This window comes from Patagioenas fasciata, chromosome 8 (genome assembly GCF_037038585.1).
Source record: "Patagioenas fasciata isolate bPatFas1 chromosome 8, bPatFas1.hap1, whole genome shotgun sequence".
Classification (NCBI taxonomy): domain Eukaryota; kingdom Metazoa; phylum Chordata; class Aves; order Columbiformes; family Columbidae; genus Patagioenas; species Patagioenas fasciata.
In genome coordinates this window covers 26,030,379-26,055,500 of record NC_092527.1, presented here as the reverse complement: position 1 = coordinate 26,055,500, position 25,122 = coordinate 26,030,379, and the positions used below count along the sequence as shown (strand labels likewise).

The 25,122-nt window shown below is 35.0% G+C and overlaps 1 protein-coding gene across 11 annotated transcripts in view; it reads left to right on the top strand.

The window, feature by feature from the left end:
• The window catches only part of EXOC6 (exocyst complex component 6), a 94,052-nt gene that overhangs the window by 29,157 nt on the left and 39,773 nt on the right, over positions 1 to 25,122 (top strand). For all 11 annotated transcript variants that reach the window (XM_071812002.1, XM_065843362.2, XM_065843367.2 and 8 more), the window contains 13 exons: positions 1,181 to 1,385; positions 2,600 to 2,755; positions 3,759 to 3,827; positions 6,209 to 6,292; positions 6,386 to 6,432; positions 6,793 to 6,913; positions 8,796 to 8,867; positions 9,533 to 9,630; positions 10,807 to 10,912; positions 14,414 to 14,523; positions 15,584 to 15,695; positions 17,335 to 17,469; positions 22,544 to 22,723. In XM_071812002.1, the coding sequence (XP_071668103.1) occupies positions 1,181 to 1,385; positions 2,600 to 2,755; positions 3,759 to 3,827; positions 6,209 to 6,292; positions 6,386 to 6,432; positions 6,793 to 6,913; positions 8,796 to 8,867; positions 9,533 to 9,630; positions 10,807 to 10,912; positions 14,414 to 14,523; positions 15,584 to 15,695; positions 17,335 to 17,469; positions 22,544 to 22,723 (1,495 nt within the window). The remainder of the gene's footprint in view (positions 1 to 1,180; positions 1,386 to 2,599; positions 2,756 to 3,758; positions 3,828 to 6,208; positions 6,293 to 6,385; positions 6,433 to 6,792; positions 6,914 to 8,795; positions 8,868 to 9,532; positions 9,631 to 10,806; positions 10,913 to 14,413; positions 14,524 to 15,583; positions 15,696 to 17,334; positions 17,470 to 22,543; positions 22,724 to 25,122) is intronic.

Genomic DNA, 25,122 nt, shown 5'->3' with positions numbered 1-25,122 from the left:
TGGAAAAACAGTTTCCCTGAATTAAAATGTCCTTCTTTAAATGTTTCTCTAAATCAGCTGAAAGCAGCAAAACTTTACAGGCCTAAAGTTGATTAATGGTTTTAGCAAGTAAGTCTTGGCCCAACAAACCCAGTTATCTATGAGACAACTGAGAGTGAAGACAGGGAAATAACTGTAGTAATACAGTGAGTTGATGTCTCAGTATTTGGTAGCTTTCTACTGTCAAAATTGTTTGTGTCTTTGTTTTTTTTAATCTACTTTGCAGTTAAATCACTTTTTACACTTGGTTTTAAGTTGGAGTATTTCTTTAATTCTCCCGTATGTAAAATTTCACAACACAGTTACAAATGTACTCTATGGTATCTGCATAATGTATGGACATGAGAGAAAGTATTTCTTGGTGTTTTGTGTTTTCCCCCTCTCAGGACACATCTTCCATATTTCTGCTACAAAGAGTCTGTAGGCTAACAGAACATGGGAGAATAGAGAAAATGGTGGAGTCTTTGTTCTGGTTTTTGTTTTTTTGTTTTTACCCTTCTAATACTTGTTCAAAGTAATCAGTTTCTTGGTGAGATATACTGCATTTAGTCAGCAGAGTAAGTAAATTTGTGGTTTACAGCAAAATATGATATACTGCTGGAAAAAATATTGCTTGAGATAAGTGTGTACATGTCTTTTCCAGCTAAGGATGGTGGAAAGAGGGTGGGTGTGGTTGTTCACATATGCCTAAGGAAGGCAGATGCATGTGGGCACACTTTTCCAAGATTGTTTTCATTGCTTGGTGCATATATTGCAATGTTGGGTAATAGGCAATTTTTATTTCAGAAAAAAAAACCCTCATAAAAACTCCTAATAAAGTCAATCTCAAAGGGAAGGTAATTGTTGTGACTTTAGTGCCTCCGTTGTGCAAGATGCTCCATGTGGTGTTAGGAATCTGTTGATGAGAGCCGTAGAAGCCTACTTAAAATTTGTACATGCTCAGTCGCTGTGACAATTCACTGTTTTTTTCCAAACTAAAGCATTATATGGATGACCCATTGTTCCGTAATTTTTCTAAGAACAGAGTAATTGCATTAGATGTATGTTCATTGTGTGTATGATATTGATATCCTATATTTGATAAAGTATTTTATTAAAATTTAATAACAATCGATGTAATTTGATCTTAATCTCTTTGTAGATACTATTCTGCTTTAAAAACAATGGAACAGCTAGAAAATCTGTATCTTCCTAGAGTTAGCCAATACCGTTTTTGCCAGATAATGATAGAAAATCTTCCAAAACTGCGTGAAGAAATAAAAGAAATATCCATGTCAGATCTCAAGGATTTCTTAGAGAGTATTCGAAAACATTCTGACAAAATTGGGGAAACTGCCATGAAGCAGGTAAGCTGACCTAACAGGATTATCTCAGTCCTGCTATCTGCTCTAAAGATCTGTGTCGATAGTCTCAGGTTAGCCCAAAAGGTTTGTCTAAGGATTTCAGTCATCACACAGACCTTTGAGTAAAGATGGAGGGCTGTGAAGTGTTTGCTGGCGTCTTGGGTAGATTCTTTTCCTGGACATGAAGTTGTCAATTCTAGTGGTCCCTGGCTAACACAGGAAGCCACAGTGTGACACCTCAGTAGCATCCAGCTTTTCTTAAAAAATTGTGTCTGTGTGCTAGACAAGAAGTAGTTTCCTCCCTGGGAAAGGAAGGAGAAATGCTCTATAGCTCAGGCTGCAAAAAGTCATGAAATACTTTGAGTAGTCAATTCCTAGACAGTCTGTAACTGAGCAGCTAGTACAGCAAAGCAAAGAAAGAGCTGGCCAGCTGGTGAGGAGGAATAAGGCTAAAAGAAATGTTGAGATAACTGCCTGGTTCTTTGTACAGTACTAGCACAGGCTGTGATATTGGCATGGTGTGCTCCAGAGAGGGCACACCGCAGAGGACTGGGGTGAAAGCCAGGTTGAGTTTGGGACAGGTGGAGCCCTTACCTGTTCCATCACAAAACAATATGCCACTTCAAAGCACTGCTGCTGGCCAAGCTTTAAACAGTTAATGTTTTTAAAATTTATTTGGAGAGCAAGCAGAATTTTATTTGACTGTTTTTTGGGTAGAGCTCAGCTTGAGTTACCATTTTGTCATCTAAGGTTCTTGTAAAATGTGGCATTGATTTAATTGCAAGATTATACTGTGCTACTGTGTTGCATTTCTTTCAATAGTAAGGCAAGACTGTGTTTGGCTTCTGCAGCTGACTGCTCACTGAGGTATAACTGAACACAGCAAACAAATATCTGGAAACTGTGATAACTGTAGTTCATTTAAATATTGATTCTCTGCAATTTATGGTCAGGAAAAGTAAAGGTTGCTTTTTAATTTTTTCTACCTTCGAGATTGTATTATGGGGATTAGAGAAAAATTATGCAGAAATTAGTTGTTGAACTCGTCATCCCAAATTGATTAAGGAAAAAATCCTTGGTGTCGGCAGAGAACACACATCTTGTAGTTATACTAATGTGTGTTCAGTAGCACCACCTGTTTTTCATGTCATAACATGTACTCATCAGTGATTAAATTTGCTTTACATCCTTCTTTATTCGTACTACTTTTAAAACAGGCGCAGCAGCAGAAAACCTTTAGTGCACCTCTTCAGAAGCAGAATAATGTAAACTATGGTCGGAATATGTGTTTGGGTAGAAGCAGAATTTTGGAATCCAAGAATGAAATTACATTGAAGCGAACGTTTGAAGAAGATGATGAACATGAAGAAGAGGTAACATTATACTAAATCAGTACATCTTATTTAAAGTGAATTTTGTAGGTTTATTGAACAAAACTTGCAGTATGCTGTCTGTAGATGGTCAATGTTAGTTAGAAAGGACCAGAGAACACCTTCAAGGGACATCAGTCCAGATCAGCATTTTAGGAGGAAAAATAGTGCCAGAATATTAGTTGTATTAACTCTAGCTTTAGCATCAATTGGATGGAACTTGTAATTATTCTGGAGTTCAGTTGCAATTTGTGTTATATAGTACCTACCCACTGTAAATGATACGTGGCCTACTGGAGTATTCAGCTATTGCTAAAGCCAGCATTTCTGTGTTGAGGACTTCAGCTTGTGTTAGAACTCTTTCAGCTACCAAATACTCAGTATTCATAAATTCAATAAAATAGCAAGTATTGAGACATTTAAAATCAGGTGTTCTGAAAACACAGTGAAAGGAATCTGATATTGTAACACAAATAAAATCTAGCACTGTAATACAAAGGCAAGGAGAATTGAGCAATTAATTTGCTCTTTTGTGATAGAACCCATCAATTTTTGGGTCCTGAAATTACTGGCAAAAAGACTGACACAGTTACTCTTCAAGTCATTAAAGCAAACTCCTGCTGCTTTGTATGAGAACAGTAGTTTTCGTAAGCTGTAAAACCTGTCAACAGAGTTGACTTTCACTGGTCCCAATTTGGTCGTGTTTTTGTATTTAACCCCAATGTATTTCCAGATTCATCTGAACTTTAGATTCATCAGTCTACTAACTTTACACTTTACTAAACTACTAATTCTTCCCTAAATCTCCAAATTTTGAAGAAACTAAGTTGAGCAGTTGTAAAATTAAGGACACTAAACCAGAATTTTAAAGAGATATTTCCTTAGCAGTAAGGCGTCTTGGGAAGTGTTTATTAAGAGGACAAGTTCTGTTGGTAATGTATCACATTTTGCAGACTATATGCTTTTTATAGTTTATATACTTCTCTTTTTTCCTTTGCTTCTTCAGGTTTTAACTGCTCAAGATCTTGTAGACTTTTCCCCAGTCTATAGGTGCTTGCATATCTACTCAGTTTTGGTATGTATTAAGGTCACTTCAAAAGGTATTTTACTTTTTGAAGCTGAATGTTCATTTTTGTATTTTTCATACTTTAATAAGTCCCAAAAAACATATTGCTTTTAGTAGTGGTAGTTCTGGATGAACCAGCTGAGGTGGGTTGAACATAGACACTCAGGACATGACTGTGTGTTTTATTATATATGCACAGTAAAGGATACACAGCAAGACATTAATGACAAAAGTGTTCTTAAGAATACGCATAAAATATGTATGTCTGCCTCAATAGTGGTGTCAGCACTTTTGCAGTTCCACCAAGTGTTCCAAGGTATACAGATGTTTGGGGGGAAATGATCAATATTACAAAAGATAGGAATAGTCAGTCTGCAAAATAGCAAGCGAAAAATGGAGGTTGTGACAGGCTGTGCTCGGGCAGATTAAATTGAATTCAGTGACAAAGACACAATAGCCCAGTTTAGCTGCTATAAAAGAATTAGAACAAGCTAACAAGGATGAAAACTTTTGGGGGGAAGCTTGGTAACAAACTATTTATTATTTTCTCACTTTCGTGTGTCTCAGTTACTTCTGAAGCCAGATTACCTACAGAATAAGGATCGGTGCATATAGATTAAATAATTTTAAGTATTGCTAATCCTACAATCTCTGTTCCTCCTGGCTTCAAGCACTGAGGCTGGGTTATCTTATTTCTATGGAACACGTGTAGCGTGTAACGTGGAAGCTTATATGTTGAAATAACATTTAAAGTATTATCTCACTGTTATTTTTTTTTTTTTAAAGAAGAAGAAATCCAAACAAAACCATCAATAATTACATCAGTAATTATTCATCTCAATGAAAAGAACAGGAGGGACAGAAATACAGGCTGCCAGAACTATTAAAAAAGAATGGATCATTTATTTTTACAGAGGAAAAAAGTGTGAAATAACATATAAAAAATAATGTGTAAAGTTAAATACACCAACTGACAACATCTACTTATTTTTCCTTTAGTGTAATAAAATAACAGGAATAAAATTAATACATGACATTTAATGTGATTACGTTTTTTACTTTGACAAGGATGTTGATGTTTGATCCTTGATCCAAGGAGATGCCCTTTGGGTTTGCACTGAAAGTTTGCCAGCTTCCAAATTTACTGAGGACAGAAAAGAACCTGAAGTGCTCTCTGGTATCAAAGGTCCTTAGCCTCTTAGAAAAAAGAATTGTTGATGTCTTCAGAATAGGGCTTCTGTCTTTTCTGCTAGCATCACCTAAAATGATGTTATAGCACACTGGATAAAGTTCTGCTGCAACAGGAAGTGTTCTGGTAAATTTGCATCTCCGTTTCAAGTCGGGTTTTTTGTTGTTTTTAAGCCAAGTTTCTTTTTTTGCTTTTAGATTTTGTTAGATTAGCAGTGTTTCTTAAAATGACACAATGTTCATTACGAACTTGAAATACTAAGTTTACGTTTTCTTCAATCTTATAAAGGAGTTAGGTAGGTAATCCTGTCTTAGTAATATATAATCTCTCTTATAATTTGATTCAAATATTTTTGGAAGCCCAAGTAATGGAATTCTAAATAGCACTGGCCTAATAAAAGGCTCATGAAGTAAAAACAAACCTCAAAAATGCTAAGCTGCTTTATTTTGCTTGCATACAAATTACATTGCGTTAAGTAGGTAGATGAGTCAATGTAGCACTGATTTCAAATGGACAGATAGTTTCTACTGAGTGGTCATCTTAATGAGATGGGTAGGATGTCCCTTGAATTCCTCTCAATATAATCAGTAGGCACAAAGGATATTGTATTTTTGAGGACAGTGATAGGAGGAAAATCCAAATCCACAGTCCTTATCGTCACGAATTCCAAAGCGAATAAGCAAATATTAAATAAATCTAATGTGTGTTTTTTGTTTTGGTTTGTTTTTTTTCTCAGGCAAAGCTAATGCGGGCAGTGTTCAGATATATCCAATATTTGCAGAAACGTTCTTGTGACTTAACTTTACAATGCAGTTAGTTTCTTGAATAACCTAGAGAAACATTTTAGGGGACAATGAATTTCAGCAGAGTAATGGGTAATATGTCTTGTCTATAAATATTAACATACTCTGAAAGCTTTAGTTTAAAAACATGAATATTGCTTAAAATGCATAATAGGGTTTGACAAAATGTAGGCATATAGGCAACATTTTTATTTACAGTACATTCTGTGGGCTACTTAAAGATATAATTTTTGCATATCTGATGCATGCAAAACTTTGCTGGTGTCAGCTGGATGTCTGTGTGTGAAATAAATGAAAAATGTGTGCCTTAGTTTAAGAAAATTCTACCTTTAGTTTAAGAAGTGCCTTTTTCATACTGTGACAATGTTCTCGTTCTAACTACTTTTGTCTTGTTTTAGGGTGATGGAGAAATATTTGAGAATTACTACAGAAAACAAAGAAGGAAACAAGCAAGATTAGTTCTGCAGCCGCAGTCAAGCATGGTAACCAATACATTTGTTTTTGCATTTACTTGGGTTGTACTTAACACTTAGTGGTATTTTTATTCCTAAACTTGTTTTCTTTTTCGCTGAAAGCATGAAACAGTAGAAGGCTATAGAAGATACTTCAGTCAAATTGTAGGGTAAGTTCTCTAAATGAAGATTTATTTCACTTTTCCTATATTGATTCTTAATTCACCCTCTGTTCTCCCTTTGTCCAAAAACTTTCTTCTGCACAAATTGTGTGGGTGATTGTTGCTGGATGTTGTTGTTGTTGTTGTTGGGTGGTTGTTGCTTTGAGTGGGGAAGAGCATCCAGATTGTATCAGGACCCTCCAGCAGCCTGGGCTCCAGCTGGCATGAAACAAACTTTTCACATTTTGACTTCATGCTGGGCAAGGCAGGACACCAAACCGACCAAAGGGTTCGACTATGTTTGTGTGAAATGGTAGAATTTGTTCTACTAGAAAACAACTTAATAATTTAAGCATTATTTTGTTTTAGTTTCTTTGTAGTAGAAGACCACATTTTACATGTAACCCAGGGACTGGTAACTAGAACATACACTGATGAACTCTGGAACATGGCCCTTTCCAAGATCATTGCTGTTCTTAGAACACATTCAGTAAGTGAGAAGTCTTATCAGTGCTGCAGTTTAAATTGTCTTACATCAGAACTCTGCATATTTAAAGCTGGGATAGTAACAAAGTGAAAAATTACACCTCTCTCATGTTTTCTTTTCCTGGTGATTAAAAATTGCTCAGATTTGGGAGGGAGCCTGCCAAGCTTTTGTTTTACCCAACAGTATCAGGCTGTGATCCACAGCCATGGGCTATTTGCATAATCCTCCACTGATTTACAACTCACTGGGTCTTCCAAACCTTCTCTTAGTCCAGCAGTTTAGAATATGCAGAGTTAATCTGCTGTTATTATTGCAATCCTTCCTCATTAGTCTCAACTGACCTCTTCATTAGATCAGATTGAATAGTTCAGCACTGAAAACACCACCAGGAAATAGTTCCTAATTATCATTCCAAATGCTGTGTTTCCAAAATAAACTCCACCAGGAAAACCCTTGGAGCTATCTCTTCAGTGCTATAGTAGTAATATGTTTATGTTGAAATAAAGGTATTAGAAAGATCTTTGGAGGTGTTAGATTGTAATTCTGTATCAGCTGAGTATTTCAGTACATTTGAAGTGTGTCTTCTAAAGTTCCATTTCTATCTGAGCTCCCATGATGCTGAATAACTGCTATTTCTTATTCCTCTGTGGAAACCAATGGAATACAGTGTTCAGTTAGACTGACTGATAGTAAATTGCTTCAGAGTTTGCTATTGGTATAACTTATACTATTGGAAAAAATACAAGAGTTTTATCTTTCTCAGTTCCTCTTTGCAATGTTATTTTTATTACAGTTGGCCTTTAATTCAAGGAATATTTTACATTTCACATATACTGAGGAAAATGAGAAAAAAGTTCAGATTGCAACTATAGTTTTATCATAGGACCTTTGCTGATCTCTGGTACATGAGATGTTCTCATACTTTTTAATTCATTTCAGAAGATTAGGATAAATTGAGATATATTCAGTGGTTTTTAAGCTAAATACTTTGCAAATTAATTGATTGTGTATGGATTTATACACCATGTAAGAATATGGTGATTTAAGGAGTGGAAGTACTGTAGTCTCTAAAGAACTCTTCAGTGTCTTGTCATGTTGATCACTATTTTTTCTCAAAATGCATAACTCCCATCAAAACTGGTTCTGTCACAATCTGTTTCTAAAATCATCTTAGTACAGACTGTTGTTTAGATAAGTGTATGTTGTCTTCTGGGGTATTGTAAACCAAACCCTTACTTTATTAAAGTATGCTAAGAGCAAAAAATTGAAAAAAAAAAAAAAAGTTGAAACAGGCATTTGTAGTCTCTAACCAATATTATATTCTCATACTGCTTTAAATTATTTCAATATAAATATCTTTTTACTTTATCCGGTATTGCAAATACTGAAGCTGAGGTGAAAGCATTAGTTGCAGGACTCCACACTTCTGAAAATCAGACTTTGATCATTTAGTAAATAACTTGATGTCTTGTCTTTTTGCCATAAAATTTGTAATTTGAACTTATTTAGAAAGTATTTTATAGTGTTTTCCACACACAGCTGGCAAACTGTCAGAGGTGGCACAGTTCACACTAGTTAGTGTTCCAAACAATGTTCTGTGGAAACCTCTCTGATGTTGATTTAGCGAAGCACTTTGATATGTGCCTATATTCCACTGAAATTAATGTGGTTTGCTGGTTTTGAATCTCAGTACAACATACTGATCTTATTTGACTCACATATATTAGTTTATTTTTAATTTACTTTTTCTGAGCTTTTATTGATAGCCAGTCCATCATGTAAAGTGATAAGGCTGGAGAGTTTAACCTTCTGTGTTAATATTCTTTGAAAACAAATGTCCCATATTTTAAATCCTTTTAACAAAACCAGAATTTCTCAATTTCAGTCATATTGCAGTGATCCTGACCTTGTTCTGGAACTGAAGAATCTTATTGTAGTATTTGCTGATACTTTGCAGGTATGTATTGTAGCCAGTACATGTTATATTAGTAGTTTAACGGAAATTCCTAGAGTCAATTTTTTCCTCTAGATAAGTGCAATGCTTTGGATTTCCCTGATGTCATATATATGAACCAAGAACAAAACTACAGAGTAATATTTTTAAAATATTTGTATTTCTCACCTTGGTTCCTCTTTTTCAGTATTACCAACTAAATTATGCATTCTGGGATATCCAGCTGGCATCCACTTATTCATATCTATGCAAAATTAATGTTAGCTTTGTAATTTGTATGTGTTTTTGTCTTTTGTAAATGCTTTACTTCTGCTCTTAAGAAGAACAGCATTCCAATTATCATTAGCTCTCTAGCTGAAAGACCAAATGAACATCATAGGCAAGTATTCTTGCAATGTTTAACAGACTGATAAAAAAGATTAGTTGTATGCATAAATAGCAAGTTAAAATGCTACAGAGAAACAGGACAAATTTCTGCCCAAAAACCAAAAGCATAGTATTAAGTATTTGGTAAAAATTTGATATATAATCTTCTAAGTGCAGTGGTGCGTTTAGAGTACAATAATATTTTTTATAGATGTGGCAAGATTCAAAAAGTCTCGTCTCAGAGTCCTGAAGTGTTGTGTTGTGTTTTTGAATTACCCACTCTTTTCATTTTTATACCTTAGGGTTATGGTTTTCCTGTGAATCGACTATTTGATCTTTTATTTGAGATTAGAGACCAGTACAATGAAACACTTCTTAAAAAGTGGTCTGGATTGTTCAGGTTAGTATTTCAAAATAATTCTATTTGTATTGTATCTGGGTTTTTTTCTTAAAGGTTTGTTGTTTTGTTTAGTTTTGTTTTTTAATAGAGTTGTGATTTTGGAATAATTGATTAGCACAATCTGTATCTGAATTTCAGATTGGGTAGCACTAAGGCATTCATCACATGTAACTAATATTCAGGGGAAGAGCCGTTGAGGACAACTTCTGTAGTTAACACAGAGAAGGAAGGTCTTCAAAGAGACATTATTCAAGAAACATGCAGGAGAGAGATGCCTGTTTTTTTTTCATTAGGAACCTAATTGCTCTAGGCTATTGGAATAGGGCATTACGTTCCTAGTTCGGGTTATCTTAATGTTTACAGTTAGCTGATATGTGTATCTCCCTGACAGACTACTGACATTACCAGTGCATCTTCATGTTTTTTTGATGTAGGTTGGTTTCTACCTATTCCTTTGAATAATTTGATTGTGTAGATTGTAATCCCAGGAACAGGGCAGCTTGGGATAGTACTCCAAAGCCTGTTTGCAACTGGAGCATGACAGCTAAATGTGCAGGCGTTGTTTACCATAAAAAAGAGTTACACTGTATTATGGAAAACCTTAAAAATAAGTTGACTGGTTAAGTCTAGTGTCTAAGGTTCTAATGCTCTCTGGACTCCTACTGTGGTCAATGGAGTAGTAGAGAAGTCCAGAAGGTACTTAAATAAAGCTGTAACCACATGCCTAGTTGAAGTTCCCTGAGTCATCTGTATTGACTACATGTAGCTGTGGTACCTCAGGGAAACACTGAATATTTGCTTCAGTGCAGGCAAAGTGTAGACTACCATAATTCATGTGGTAATTAACAAGTATCTCATTATGGTTTACTCCAGAGTAGACTAGTTCAACTAAAGTTCCTATGATGTATTATGCTTTGAGTCATACATATTAAAATGCTTTCAGCTATTTGTTCTCTGTGATTAGACAGGGTATAAATAGTTGGCATATGCTTTCAAATTAGTCTAAAAATAGTCTGGATGTCTGAAATCGTAATGGTTGTAGCTCATAACTTTTTGAAGCTGCACACGCAAGTGTGGTAGTAAAATTCATATTCATGTACATGTTTTCACACTGGAAAATACTGTAAATAAATTACATGTACTAATTATTTTTCACTTTACTGACTGATTCACCAGGGATATTTTTGAAGCAGACAACTACAGCCCTATTCCTGTAGGAAACGAAGAGGAATACAAAACAGTTATAAGCAAATTTCCTTTTCAAGATCCTGAATTTGATAAGGTAAGGAAAAGTTTTATGTAATTAAAGTTTGCCGAAATAGAGTTAAGGACAGTTGGTACAGTCATTATTTTTATAATTAAAAAGTAATTAAAATTTGAAAAGCTAGGTAGATTAAGAGGCTAAATTACCACCTTTGTGTGTAATTATCCAGTCATAAATAAATATGAAAATTAAAGCTTTAGTCATCTGCACTGATGTTTGAGTGAATAATGAAACCCATTGTTTTGTAAACAAATTAATAATACACTTTAATTGATACAGTCTTTATGTAATTATAATACAGTCTGTCTTTAATTAGTTAACTTAAATTTTGTTGCAACTCATTTGGTTTAGTAACTCGCAGTGTATTATATGCTGTAGTAGTGCAAAAATACCTGTAAAACACAGATCTGTTAGAAACAGCAACTTTTGTATTTCATTTTTTAAATTAATTATTTGTGTTTGAGCACATGTGGTAAAATAAACATGAAGGGACTGTAAATAATTCTGCCATACTAACATTCCAATAGGCTAATCTTTAATATCCTTAGCCATTCTTTCACTACAAACACCTTTCACAGAAAGGTGATTAATATGTTCTGCTGTTCAAATATGGTTTTGGTAATACCAGTGAAGAAATAACAGGCCCATGATGAAATCTGTAGAGGTGAACTGAATCTAAGAACCACATGGCAGTAGGAGTACCCGCTGTGGAGGGAAGCAGGTTTGTACATGATCTGTCACTACAGATATCTGCAAAAGTAAAAAGATACTCTAATTCTGTGATTTACCAGGCAAATGTAACAGCTGCTGTTAATACAGTATTGCAGTGACAATGAAAACCAAAGGTGGGTTTTATGCTGATTTTTCAGTAAGACTCCAGAGTGCTTGCTGGGTGCTTTCCTACATCCAATTCATTTACTTAGCATTATAATACTAAAATAGGATGAAGAGAATGGAAATCCCTTACAGCGTTGGAAGTATACCACACCCTGGATACAATTTAGCATGACATATTTTACTAATAAATTGCAGAGATTTTTAACTTGCACTAAATAATTTAATCTGCTAGCCTCACTCTCTGTCTGATTGAATTGGCGTATGTGTGTGGACGTTACTTGTGTAGGCATGTGTAGTTACACGTATGTATGATTAATACAAAGCTTTGGCTCTAATTTCACCAGAAGGAAAACGTGTTCTCTGTACCCAACAATTTTCATTTTGGTTTATGACACAGAGAGGGATTTCTATTTCATAGTGAGCAACACTTTTTGTATATATTTTATGAGCAGAATCTCACTGATTCTTAGTTTTTGGACTGGTGAGCTTGAGAGTAAAGCTGGAAATCAGGCTGGATTCTGTTCCCAACTCTATCATTGACCAGCTGCATGGTGCCGGTGGGTCATTTCACATCTTGCTGTTCCTGTTAATTAATCTGTAAAATCGAGCTAACTTCTTTTACATATCTCTGATTAGAGCTTTGAAACCTACATGTAAAGCAGAAGGACGTCATTAGAAATAAGGCAGTCTGAGCTATTTTTCTTATGTCCTGGCAATTTTTGAAACAGTTTAATTGACTTCTACCAGATTCAGCAAAGAGGCAGGTCTCCCAAAGGTAGCTGAGGTCTTAAAAGTTTTGTCAACTAGGCTGTGGGGTAGAGGAGAAAGACTCGTTAAGTGTATCTGCTGAAAGAAAAGACTGCAGTGTTACCTTATGTGGTATTAGATAGCAGGGAATCCACATGGAGGGGAAACTTTATAAATGCTCCCAAATTACTTCTGTTGGTTGCTGTTTATAGTCTCATCGAGTTCCCTTCTCCGTTCTTGCCTTGGGCTGTAAGGCACTAGGAGATCCTATTGGGTGGGTTAATTTAATTGTTTTTTTTAAAATAAGAGATATGTAAGTTCAGGTTAGTCACCAAAGGAGCCTGTAAGAGAGGAAGAGACACCCCAGAGGCCTCACTTCATTTGATGCATCTCTGATCAAGGGGAATTTCACCTTTGGAAATGCCCAGTTCTCTCAATTTAGTATAAAAAGATATGAATGTGAATGTTTCATTTTTAACGGTAGATTAGGATGAATCACCCTCACATTTTACAGGTAAGTTTATCATAGGAGTTGCAGCACATTATGCAGAATTATGACCAGAACCAACTAGATTTTTAATATAGCAAATCCAATCTGACTGGACAAAATAGTCTTGTCTGCACTCTGATGTTTAGATTGAATGTGCCAAACCATCATGGTTTGATTATATCATCTTTCTGTATTCAGAAGTGAAACAGTTGGCTTGCATCTCTGTTGTTTTTTTGTTTTTTTCTTGCTGCCTACTCGAATAAGCAGACAAGCAGTGTTGTGTCTTCCTGTACTGGCCAGACACTGTAGAGGATAAAGAACTGCATCTCTTAGACCGTTGAATATCTGAAGGTTGAGACTCAAGCCCTGCTGACAAACTATTGTAATGGTCTGAAACAGTTGTATGTAATAGCACTTGTTTTATCTGTAAAAAGTAATTGCTTAAATCAGATGAACATATATTTAAAGTAAATTTTATTGTTAAAGAAGCATTTGCTGCCTCTATTCAATGACACGAAAGCCTGGCACTTACACCACATAACTGTTGCACTAACTGATCTTAAATAAAGGGGTATGATTAGGAGAATGTCAAGTTAATCTGTTTTGTCTTGTTTTTTAATAGACAAATGTTAAGCTGCTGTTGATTAATGCTTTTTTAGAGGAAATGGAATTCTTCAGGGATGATACCAGTTGTTAATTATTTTTCTCATGCACCAGTCATAGATTAAACAGAAAATCAATTCTTTGGCAGATTTCAAAAATTATGTATTCAATGTGGAAATATCTATTTGGTCTGTGTAGATTTAGTTGAGTGTATTTCTTTTTGTCCTCCCAAACACAATACTGGTTTAAAAACTGAAGTAAGAAGGTTGATTTTATTCTTACAGACTACTAATATTTCCCACATGTTAATCCAGATTGTTGGAAATAATTCCAACTGCTTTGGTGTTGTGAGCCATTGAGAGAAATAGATACATGATAGTAAATGTACATGCCTAAACATACACAGGATGTTTTGAAAATCCCAGGTGTACTGAATATGTCACACCCTTTTTTTTTTTTTCACTGCTTTCTTTGCCAAAAGAAATTTGCATGTTTGAACTTCTCATCCCATTTAGATCTGTCTTGTTCATCCCGATTAGAAGTGGCTTGAGACCTGTTGCTGTGTGTGTAAATTGCTTTCTACAGAGGGATCTTAAGTTACATAAATTCTCCAAATTTTATTGGAACTTAAATAAGTGCTAAAGTTCTATTTTGTTTATAAGCTATTGAAACAGATGTATAAGTCAGCTCAATGCATACCACTGTATGTGATGAAAAACAGAAGAGCTTAAGACAGATTAAAGTATTGATAGCATTAAGTGTCTTTCTAATTGTTGCATTTAATACCAAGGTGTCCTTAGAATGTTTCAAGTGTATTATAGTGTTATTTTTTCTTTTCACAGCAATCCTTTCCGAAAAAGCTTCCAATGTCTCAATCAGTGCCTCAGATTTATATCCAGGTTAAGGAATTTATTTATGCAAGCCTTAAGTTTTCAGAGTCACTTCACCGCAGGTAAGCTTAAGGTATCAGGAATGTGACTATAAGGTAGCCTATAACTTCCAGGTGACCTAAGAATATATATTAAATTGAAAATATATTTTCTTGTGTACTTGCTAGCTCTGCTTGTTTCGTAATTTACATACATAATCATAATGTACACACATAATTCTTTCTATTTATTCTATGATTCCCAGTGACATACCATATATTTAATAGGTGTGTATATATATTCTATACAAGATGTGTATTGTATAGGAGGTAGCTTGGTGAAGGTGAGGGTAGCTTGGCATGTTAAGCAGTCTAAAACACTGCTGGGGTTTTTTAACTGGTATTGACTGGCTTGAATATAGATTTTATTTATTTAACAAAGCATGAAAGATTTGGAAAATGTATTTTGGTACTGACCATTTTAGAAATAATTGTGTAGCATCCCTGATTAATTCAAATGGTCTTTCCCTTCTCAGTGCTCTGAGTTTCCTTAGCAATGATTTCTCCTGCAAATGTGCTGCCTGCATGCTCATTCCCTCTTCCATCCCACCTCTTTCTGATGGAAAACATCACAGTTCTTCCATTTCATTTCTTCTTGTGGCCTACAAAAGCTTTATTGTAATTACAGAAAATAAGAATCATAGATCTGAAATTTGGAAGGTATTCCTGGCTGGTCACCCACTTCTGCACTGTTAGAGATGTAAATGACTCGCTTTCACACATTCTTAATTGATACTGTTTATAATTTACACGTACTAATGAGCACATGTTGACCTCGTCAGTAACTCATTAAAACCCACAAATTACTCTTTCCAAACTCCTGTGTCAATAAGCATGTCTGAAATCTAAAAATAACAGGTTTTGCTTCAGTGTTGAAAGTCAGTTAACAGATAATTTGCTAAATGAAAGAGGTGTTCTGTGTGTTAGAACATGGAACACTTGTAGTAACCAAAAATTAAATGTACATTCTTAATTGCAATTCTTAACATGGTAAGTTTCCTTTGCAGGGAAAAAATAAAAATATTAAGTATTATTGTCGAAGTATTGCCATGTACAGCATAGCTATAAAAATATTTCTTTTCAGCTCAACAGAAATAGATGATATGCTCAGAAAATCTACAAATTTGCTGCTTACCAGAACACTAAGTAGTTGTTTACAGAACCTAATTAAAAAACCTCATATAGGTTTAACAGAGGTAAGTTTTTAAACATATATTCAAAACTGTGGTTTTTAGGACAATTAGTGCTAAAACTATTCTTGTAAATGTAGATTTATGTAAGGAAAACAAGTACTGTTTGCTTTAAGATTGAAAAATTAAAGTGGTGCAAGATGAAGCATAAAAAGCATCAATATCTGTTACATAAATAATACAATACAGTATTGGGTCTAGTTGGAAGTGTGTTTACACTGTGATGCCTTTTGAGAGAGAGACAACGTGCGAGTTCTGTCTCCTGTATGATAAACAGAGATTTGCAAGAAATAAGCTGAAAACTCCTATTTCTTTGGTTGCATACGGAGTGTGGTTCATGTGTTCTGCCTCAGTCTAGCAATTAGTAGCACATTGTTGAGTTTTTTTACTTCCCATTAAAAACAAAAAAAAAAAAAAAAAGGAAAAAAAAAAGTCAGGGAGGGGAGAGAAAATCTCTCACACATGAACTGTGGAAAGTTTCGGAGTAAACCTACCAGATCAAGTAATCTAAAATTTCAAGTTTACACTAACACATGAAACTTTTTCTATAATAATTGAAATTAAAGTAAAGTATTATAATAGGTTTGTGCATGGTGTTTCTTCATCAGAACTCTTGGTTTAGTTTGTTTATTGGAAAGGAGAGACAGTGAGACAGCGAGTCAGGTCTGAAATTCAGTGCAGGGACTGGCAGTGTTGGCAGATAGCAGATACTGACTGAAACATACTGAGAAGGACTTAGGCTGTTGCTGGTAGTGTTATGTCATATTGAACGTTCTTTTTAAACTGCAAGAACCTCTTGTATAGATGAAAACAAGAAGAAGAAGATGAGGAAAGAGGTCTATAAATAATATATTGCCGTGGTAGTAAGACAAGCCATACCATTTTTCTGAGGTGTAGTTTTCTATGTTCTCTAAATTGGTACAGACTTATATTCAAGGATATGAAAATAAATTCACTGGTATTTTTTAGAACTATTTCATTGTTAAGTCATTAAGTTTTGTGAGAAAAAATGTTAAAAAGAGAACACTTACTTTACCAAGCATTACATTAGTGTTCACTAAAGGAATGTTTAGTGAGAATTAAGATACCGTATACTGATACTTCAGTTACTACACATTATGTACATTGTCTTATTTGTGAACTGAATTGAAATGCAGGTCCTGCTTATAAAACCATATAGTGTACAAGCAGATTGTTACCATTGTTGGGGGAGGAAGGAGTTGGTAACCTCATTTTTAAACTTCCGTAGCTTCGGAATGCACCATTCTGTAGACTATATTTGATTATTTTTTTAATCGCAATTTTTTAAAATTTATTTTTATGGTACAAATCAGTGATTTGCTTTGGACTATATATTTTCCTTAATTTTCCCTTTTTAAATTCCAAAATATCAATTGGATTTATTTCACTGAGTAGGTGTCTGTAGCCTTCGTTTTTAAAACCACATCATTTGTATATAAACTATAGTATTATTTCTTGGTGGCGTTTGAAAGCAGACTTGAAAACTAACAATTAATAGGTGGTAACCTGAAATACTGTAATTAACTTATAGTAGCATTGTTGCTGAAGAACGTAACCATTTACAAAATCAAATGACAATGGCTGATACAAAAAGGATTTTTACAAGTATTTTTGTCTTCTATAGCTTGTTCAAATCATCATAAACACAACACACCTGGAGCAAGCCTGTAAATACCTTGAAGATTTTATATCCAACATTACAAATATTTCTCAAGTCACTGTTCACACTGCAAGACTTTATGGACTTTCTACATTTAAGGTACCATGTGTGTCATCCATTATATGATTAATTCTGAAAAGTTGTGTTAAAATCTGTGTAAGTGAAGCATTTTAAAACAAAAGGGGGTAAGGACTCTAAAACAATACCAAACTGTTAAGAATGCATTTGTAACACTCAGAAGATGAGCATTCGGGTTTATGTTTTTGATACGACCTGAAATGTCAGTAAGTGAGAAGCATTAATATTCTCTTTCAGGTGCATCTTTTATTGAGTTACAAAATGACACGCTAAGCGTAGCTGCAACAGAAGGTTTCAATAGATGAAGCTCCAATTTGTTAAATGTATCTCCTTTATGAATGGAATCGAGCAAAACAGCCCATTTAATCTAAAATGTTTGTATTATTTATTTGCTTTTATTGTACAATAGAAATATTTTGTATATTTTATCAAATTCTGTAACTTAGTAATATAAATGCAGTATTAAGAATGTGCTACAAAGCATAAATTATTCAATTATCTTTTTAGAATTCATATCCTATTTACATGTCCTTTAAATTTATTTACACAAGAATACTCGTTAAAATGATCACTGGGAACTTGACTGTTTTCATAAATGCCATACGTTTATGGCAGCTGCTTATCTGCACAAACTGTATTTTCTCTGGCATTTTTCAGAAATGGCAGAAGTATTTAAGCTTAATCTCAAAAAATTGAAGTAAATCATTGGAGGTGCATACTCAGTGTAAACAATTGTAATTTCAACAGTTGTAAGCCAAGTATAAAATAATGCTAAAATAAAATGTGTTCTAGTTTTCTTTCTGTATATGGCTCCTCATCTCATTAGTAGGTGAAGTTCTCCTATTTGTTCTTGCATTTGTCTATATAAAAATTTTGAAGGATTTTGGAAAGAGGAAACTAAAGCAAAAGGCCCAAGTGACTTGTGTAGCCATATCTGATAGCTTTGGCAGAGCAAACCCCACACCCTCAGCTGTGATGTCCCTCTCCACAATATTACTCAAAAGGCCTTAGTCCTTTTTCAGTTGTAAGGCAGACACGTGTTTTTTATGAGAAATCTGCACATAAAAATTAAATTACTGAAGACAACTTACACACATAATCTCAGGTAACTCAAGATGACTGAGATTTATCCCTGAGATAAATTAGTCAAAATTTTGATCCTTGCTCAGGCTGTTTTATGTCATAATGACTGTAGTAAGCACTAAACCAAGATCCCAACAGCTGCACTAGCTAAGCCGAGCGCAAAGACAGTTTGGTCTCAGGCCAGAAACCCTTCTGTGCTGTGCACTGGAGATGCTTAGAGAGCCTTCATACCCTGGTGGTATTTGAGTGCCAGGTACTTATTTCAAGCACCAGAGGGTTGTGTGCATTGAAGAACCAAGATTTGGTATTCATATACATAAAATATGGCAGATATTATTTCGTTGCCTGAGTCTGGCTGTGTAGCTTTTTTGATTTAGAACAGAAGCAAATGTGTGTGCTTCTGGGATGGTTTGGGGTTTTCTTTGTGAAGAAAACATTCTCACAGAAAAATAATCTTGTATGTGTTACCTTGTGCTGTTAATTCAGCCAGTGTGTTGCCGCTGTAGTCACAAGGGGCTTCTATACAGAAAATTCTGAAAGAGAAACAAAACAACAAGTCATCAGGGGTTCCAGAGCAGCTGCAACTTGAACTGTAGGTGTTTGGGGATTTTTCAGTGTGCACTGAAACAAAGGAGGGTGATTTCTTGTATTTATGGGATAAAGAGGGCTAATCCTATTGAGAGTAGTCCTGTTTTCGGTACTTAATTTTTTTCTCTTGATATGTAGTCTTTCCTATTATAATCTCCCCTTTGGCATAGATGTTAAAAGGTGGGTGAGGTAGAATAAGACATCGTCATTGCAAGACGATTCATATTTCCGTTTGACTGCCAACAGTTTTCCCATTAACTGTCATCTATTTGCTGAGGATTTAAAGAATAAGGCAAGACAGAAATGTTCTGACCTCGCAACTGTGGTTAGATTACCTCTGCCCTACCAGTAGTTTTACTGATTTTGCCCTGTCCTTTTGATCTAGGCTGCCTAGTGTGCTTGTTATGTACCAATGGTGCATGTGTGTCTTTGAATTTGCATATCTGTAGATATTTTCATGTATGGTCAATCCATAATCTTTTTAACATTCAAACAAAACACTTAAAGCAGCCGTAGTCTTTCATTTCCTTAAGGAGTGAGATGTTCTTTATCCTCAAATTTAATTTAATAAATGCAGTTGAAAGTTTGCATTATGTTTTGTGCTGATTGCTTATGCTGTAAGTTATATTTAACTATCCTGTAAACTTTCTAAGTTCCATTGGAGGGAATCACCAACTATTACATCTGGGTTTAGTGAGCTTAGTATCTATGCACTTTGGAAACATACAGCATGAACACTGGCAAACATGTAAGAATTTTTTAAAAGTTTCTCTCCCGTCTCTTTCCATGGAGAACTTGTTAGCACAACATTCTCCACTTAGAGCAGATAAATCTTTTCTCATTAATCCCTCTTTTTTTTCCTCTCTGTTTTAATGAAAAATTGCTTGCTGTTCCCCAACTGGGCCCTCACAGAGTTTGGTATGCTCTGCTGTTATTAAATTAATCTCCTGGTGGCAAATCATGTCACCTCCATTCTTTCTGAGTGGTCAAAAATCTCCTTTTATTAGCAGCATTGATCACATTTATATTCCATGAGATGATTTTATAAGTACATCTATACTGTATTTTTTTTAACAGAAGCCCTCAGACCCATTTCATGGCAACTATTTTAGAGGGCTGTTTGTATATAAAATATATACATATACTGTTTGTATATAAGATACATACATACGCTCATTTTAAGATGTTCTTCAAACACCCTGTTGTTTCACAGGGGAGGAAATAAAAAAAACAAACTCAAAACTTTTTTCATGTTATTATAGTGAAAAAGTGTGTATTTCAATATTTATAACCGTGTTTTCCAGCTTTGGATGATTATGGCTTTCCTTTGTTTAAGTCTGCAGTCTCCCTAAGTATAAATCAATGTATTTGCAGATCTAGTTGGCAGAAGTTTTTGAGCCCAGGGTCCCAGCACTAAGCTGTGTGATGACGGATGAAGAGCCAGATACACAGTGTCAAATCCTGTGCAGGGCTTCAGGACAGCCTCTGAGAAAGAAGCCATTTAATGAAACTGCATCATTTGCCCTTTTCACTTTTATAATGGGGGGAAATCTGGTGAGCTTTCAAAAGGTTTTTGATGCAATTTTGTCACCATGTTAAAATAAGAGATGGAGTTAATTCACCTGCTTCTAGGAGTCATCCCAAATCTGAATGCTGCTAACTCACTCTGGACTCGCACGTGGGATTCACAGTGCTGCTTCTCGGAAGTAACTTCTGAGTTGGAAATCCAATTGCTCAGCTGTTCACAATTATCTCAAGGAACAGAGCAACACTCCTTGCTTAAAGTACTGGCAGCATGCTGCTCCAGTTGTAACCCAGTAACCAAAGCAACATAAAAGGTAGCCTAAAACAACCTTCCAGAAACAAAACCCTGAAGGAGTAGTCTTGTCATTGCCAGTTATCAGAAACACTTACCTGGTGAAGATGATACAACTGCTCCATAAAGGATTTCGTTTTTAAACAAACAAACAAACAAAAAAACAAAAAAAAAACCCAGGCCATCACACTAAACCTAAGTAGATGTATTTGCAAGTCTTGTCATGATAGATTGTTGAAACTGAGATCTCATCAGTAATTAAAAAGTTTAAATGTAGACTTCAGTTGAGGCTTTTATAGTCACAGCCATCTACAAAATTTTGGATGTCAGCATCTAATTTTATTTAACATGTTAACAGGCTGCCGTATTCTTGTGTGTTATATTGGGAGAGCTGTTTGGTGGAGGCTTTTACAAGTTGGTTGGGCAGTAGAAATACTATTTTGGGGGAACTGTGCTTTGCTATTTCTGCCTGCCAGGGCCGCATGCTTTCTTGCTTCCTCCTGAAGTGCCTCATGGCCTAAGGGCTGGTTGAAGACTGAGTTTGATGTGCTCTGTGTGATGCTGCCTTTAAGCTCAGATAATTTCAATTTTTTTTTCCTTTTTGCCTTTACTATTTACACCTTTCCTGAAGTGCAATGTTTTTGGACCGCTTTCTTCCAGAGGAAACTAGTGATGGAAATTTAATCCACTTTTATGTTGTTCCAATGTATCCAGCCTACTTTTACTCTCTAAAAAACTTCAGCAGCTGACCAGTTCCCTTGAAAATCAAATGTCTTACTTGAATTATTGCTCAGAATCGGTGAAGAAAGTTTCATGTTGAGCCCAAATTAGAACATAGAATTTATTGAATAACTTTAAACTCCAGGCTGGTAAAAGCATGCCTTGCCAGGAGGAGACACCATATCAGGCATCTGTACATAGCTCTAATTGAATCTCTAAGGATGTTCCCTAAACAAATAAGGCAGATAGATCTGCATCGTCAACTCACTTCACGTAAATTCTAGACTTTACCTCTTTACTGTTCCAAAAAGGGGAATCCAGGGGGTGGCAGGATGGGGTAGGAGGAAGTAGGGGAATGCTCTGAGCCGCAGTGCATGATGATTAGGATATTTAAAGGAGGATGGAAAATGATGAGTATTCTTCACATGTGCAGCTTTAACACCTTATATAAAAATCATACGATTGCTGGACCTCTAGCCATAACAGATAAAATAATTAGGTTCATTTAGTATTTTATATGTAAAAGAGGGCAAATAAAATTTGTGTCAGGGTTCATAAATTTGTAAGGCTGAATTAAAGGCTGTTGTTGTGAAGAGAGTAAAGCAATTGCTTTGTTGCCAAATTCAAATTAATTTCATTTTTGTCCAAGAACTTAGATTATTCTGTAGGCGTATTCTGTTATAAGCACTCTTACAGTATGCATTATGGGAGTATTTTAAAAAACACAGTGTCAGACTTATTCTAAGACAGAAGGTTAAAATATTGATTAAAATAACATATTTTTTGAATCTAAGAAAAGCACAAGACTTCGATTTAATTAATTAATATAATTTTATCTGCATTCTAATAATATTTTAGAATTCTGACAATTGCACATTTTTTTTTCAGGATGCAAGGCATGCTGCAGAAGGAGAAATATACACAAAACTTAACCAAAAAATAGATGAATTTATTCAGATTGCTGATTATGATTGGACAATGTCTGAATCGGATGGAAGGGCCAGTGGATACTTAATGGACCTTATTAACTTTTTAAGAAGCACGTTTCAAGTTTTTACTCATTTACCTGTAAGTGTTCAAAATTAAGTTTGATTTCAAACTATTGGAGCATTATTTTATTTTAAAATACCAAGATTTTGAAGATAGATGTGATTTTTGAACTGTGCACACGCTGGCGGAAGTATTTTAAAATTTTTTTTTAGTTCATATATATTTTCAGAAGTGTTTCAGTATATTGATGATGCTTACCCATGGTAATACTTAGAATTACTTTCAAATACTTCACTAATATTGTTAGCAGCAGCTAGTTTACAAATAGTGTAAGTACTCATGCAGTTTTCTAGAGCATCAGATGACCTTTTTAATTAGCCATATTGGTTCTGTGTACATATGCACATATACATTGATTCAAACAATGCAGAATTGATGCAAATCCTGCATTTGTGCATGAGATTATGGATGTCTTGGATTCTCCGAGGTTGTTTTTAGCTGAATAGTTTTGATCATAAAAAGTAATTTGATTCTAGTTAATTGAGCTTTACTGAAATGAATCCTTGTTCATACTCAAATATATCCTGTGTAACTTTGTCCCAGGTAAAAAAGTACTGTTAACCTGTTTTATGCATTAATTGTTACATTCTTTTGTCTGATTTCCCCTTGCTTTAAGACAAAAAAGACTATTTCTAGTTTGATCTATCATCCTAATAGTTTATGGCCTTATACGTCCGGAGTAACTTCAATACATCTTTCAAGCTACATCTGTTTTTCATCAGCTTGTCTTTGGTTGCTACTGTCATGCTGATGTCTCAGTGCTTTACCCACATGCAGTGCCTATGAAGAATAAGTCCTCAGTGCAAAAAATGTTTTGAGACCCTGGTCTGGAAGTAAAAGATAATTTCTTTACATGCACAGCAAGGCATTGAAGTTGCTGGCATAGTGGGTTTAGCTGGTCTTCCAAATCACATGTGAAAAGGCTGTCATTCTCCAGTCTTTTTTTTTTTCCTGACTCAAAGACTTAACCCACTCAAAATGTATCATGGAATATTGATGAGAACGTGATGTGTGAGGAATGTGCTCTGTGCCACATCAGTTTAACTATTTTTTATAAAGAATAGGAAGTTTGTGAATTAGTTAAATTCGTTGTAATTTAACATACAAAACAGTGTGAGCAAATGGCACTGCTCTTCAGTGACCATATACGTATAGTTGGGAGATATGCAGCTTCTAGTGAAGGATGTACAAAAGTCTGTCATGAATGTATGTTGTGATATAGCTCTTTGGAAATGAGCCACAGACAGAATGAAGTAGTATGTTAAGAGGGGTGGAAAGAATAAGCTGTGTTGTTAAGACTTGAAAAGTGTGAAAGGAATAGAAATACGCACCTTGGGGCACAAGTCAACCCTTGGAGAAAGCTATTTCCTATGAAGATGTTAATTGTTAATTTCGAACTCTTGTCAGGTAACAGGCAGGATGTAGAACCACATGGACAACTAGTTTGGTCTGGCAAGAGAGTTCTTGTAATTTTTTGCTTACCCTGTGTACTACTCACTATTGTGGTTTGGCCAATTGTAGAAATATACAGTGCTATGAATGTTGTTGCGCATGAGCTGTGGAAGTTGTATGAAAATGTGTATACCATCCATTATGGTGATTCTGGTTAGATTTGTAATACTAAGCTATTTTCATTAAGAGAAAATTTATAGCAAATGCATTTTCAAAGATAAGTCCAGAACTATGTTCCGTAAGTGATTAAAATAGTAAGTCCTTTGGAGTGCTGAACTACACTAGATTCTCATATGTGCCACAATTAAGATTTGAAATAATTTTAGTGTTCATTAATGGATTATTCCATTAATGTCACAGTGTAATTTCCGTAATAATTTTTGTATAGCTGTCAGAAACATTCCATTGCTCAAAATAGTTTCTCAGAACATTTTTTGTAATTAAAAATCAAAGAACCAAAGTCCTAGCCACCAGCCGTAATTATTGTAAGAAGTAGTGCAGGACAAGTAGAGAAATGTTTTCGTCCCTTAGTGTGCCCAATCACGTTAGAGGGGCTTGTGCAAGGGTGATGGGCATTAGTTGGCCACACTAGTTCTCTGTAGGCTTATTCAAGGGTTGCTGGCTTTCTCTTTGATATTGTTTCGAACTCTAATCTTCTTGTAGACTTGCTACGATACGTTCATTAATAACTTTTTGTTGCGGTCATTTGGTTCCTGTCATTAGAGTCTTGTTTTATTTCAGCTGTATGTGTGAGCTGTGTAATGCACCGGGATGTGTCTGCTTTCATACTTCCATGTGGGGATATACTGAAGTATTTCTGTAGCAATGTAGATATAACTTTAAAAAACTACATTTTATGTTAAATATCCATTTTATACAATTTGTATTATTTTTATTGGAACATTAGAGATCTAAATCTAGTAGACCATGATCTCAGTTTTACTGAACCTGCATATTTCGTGGCC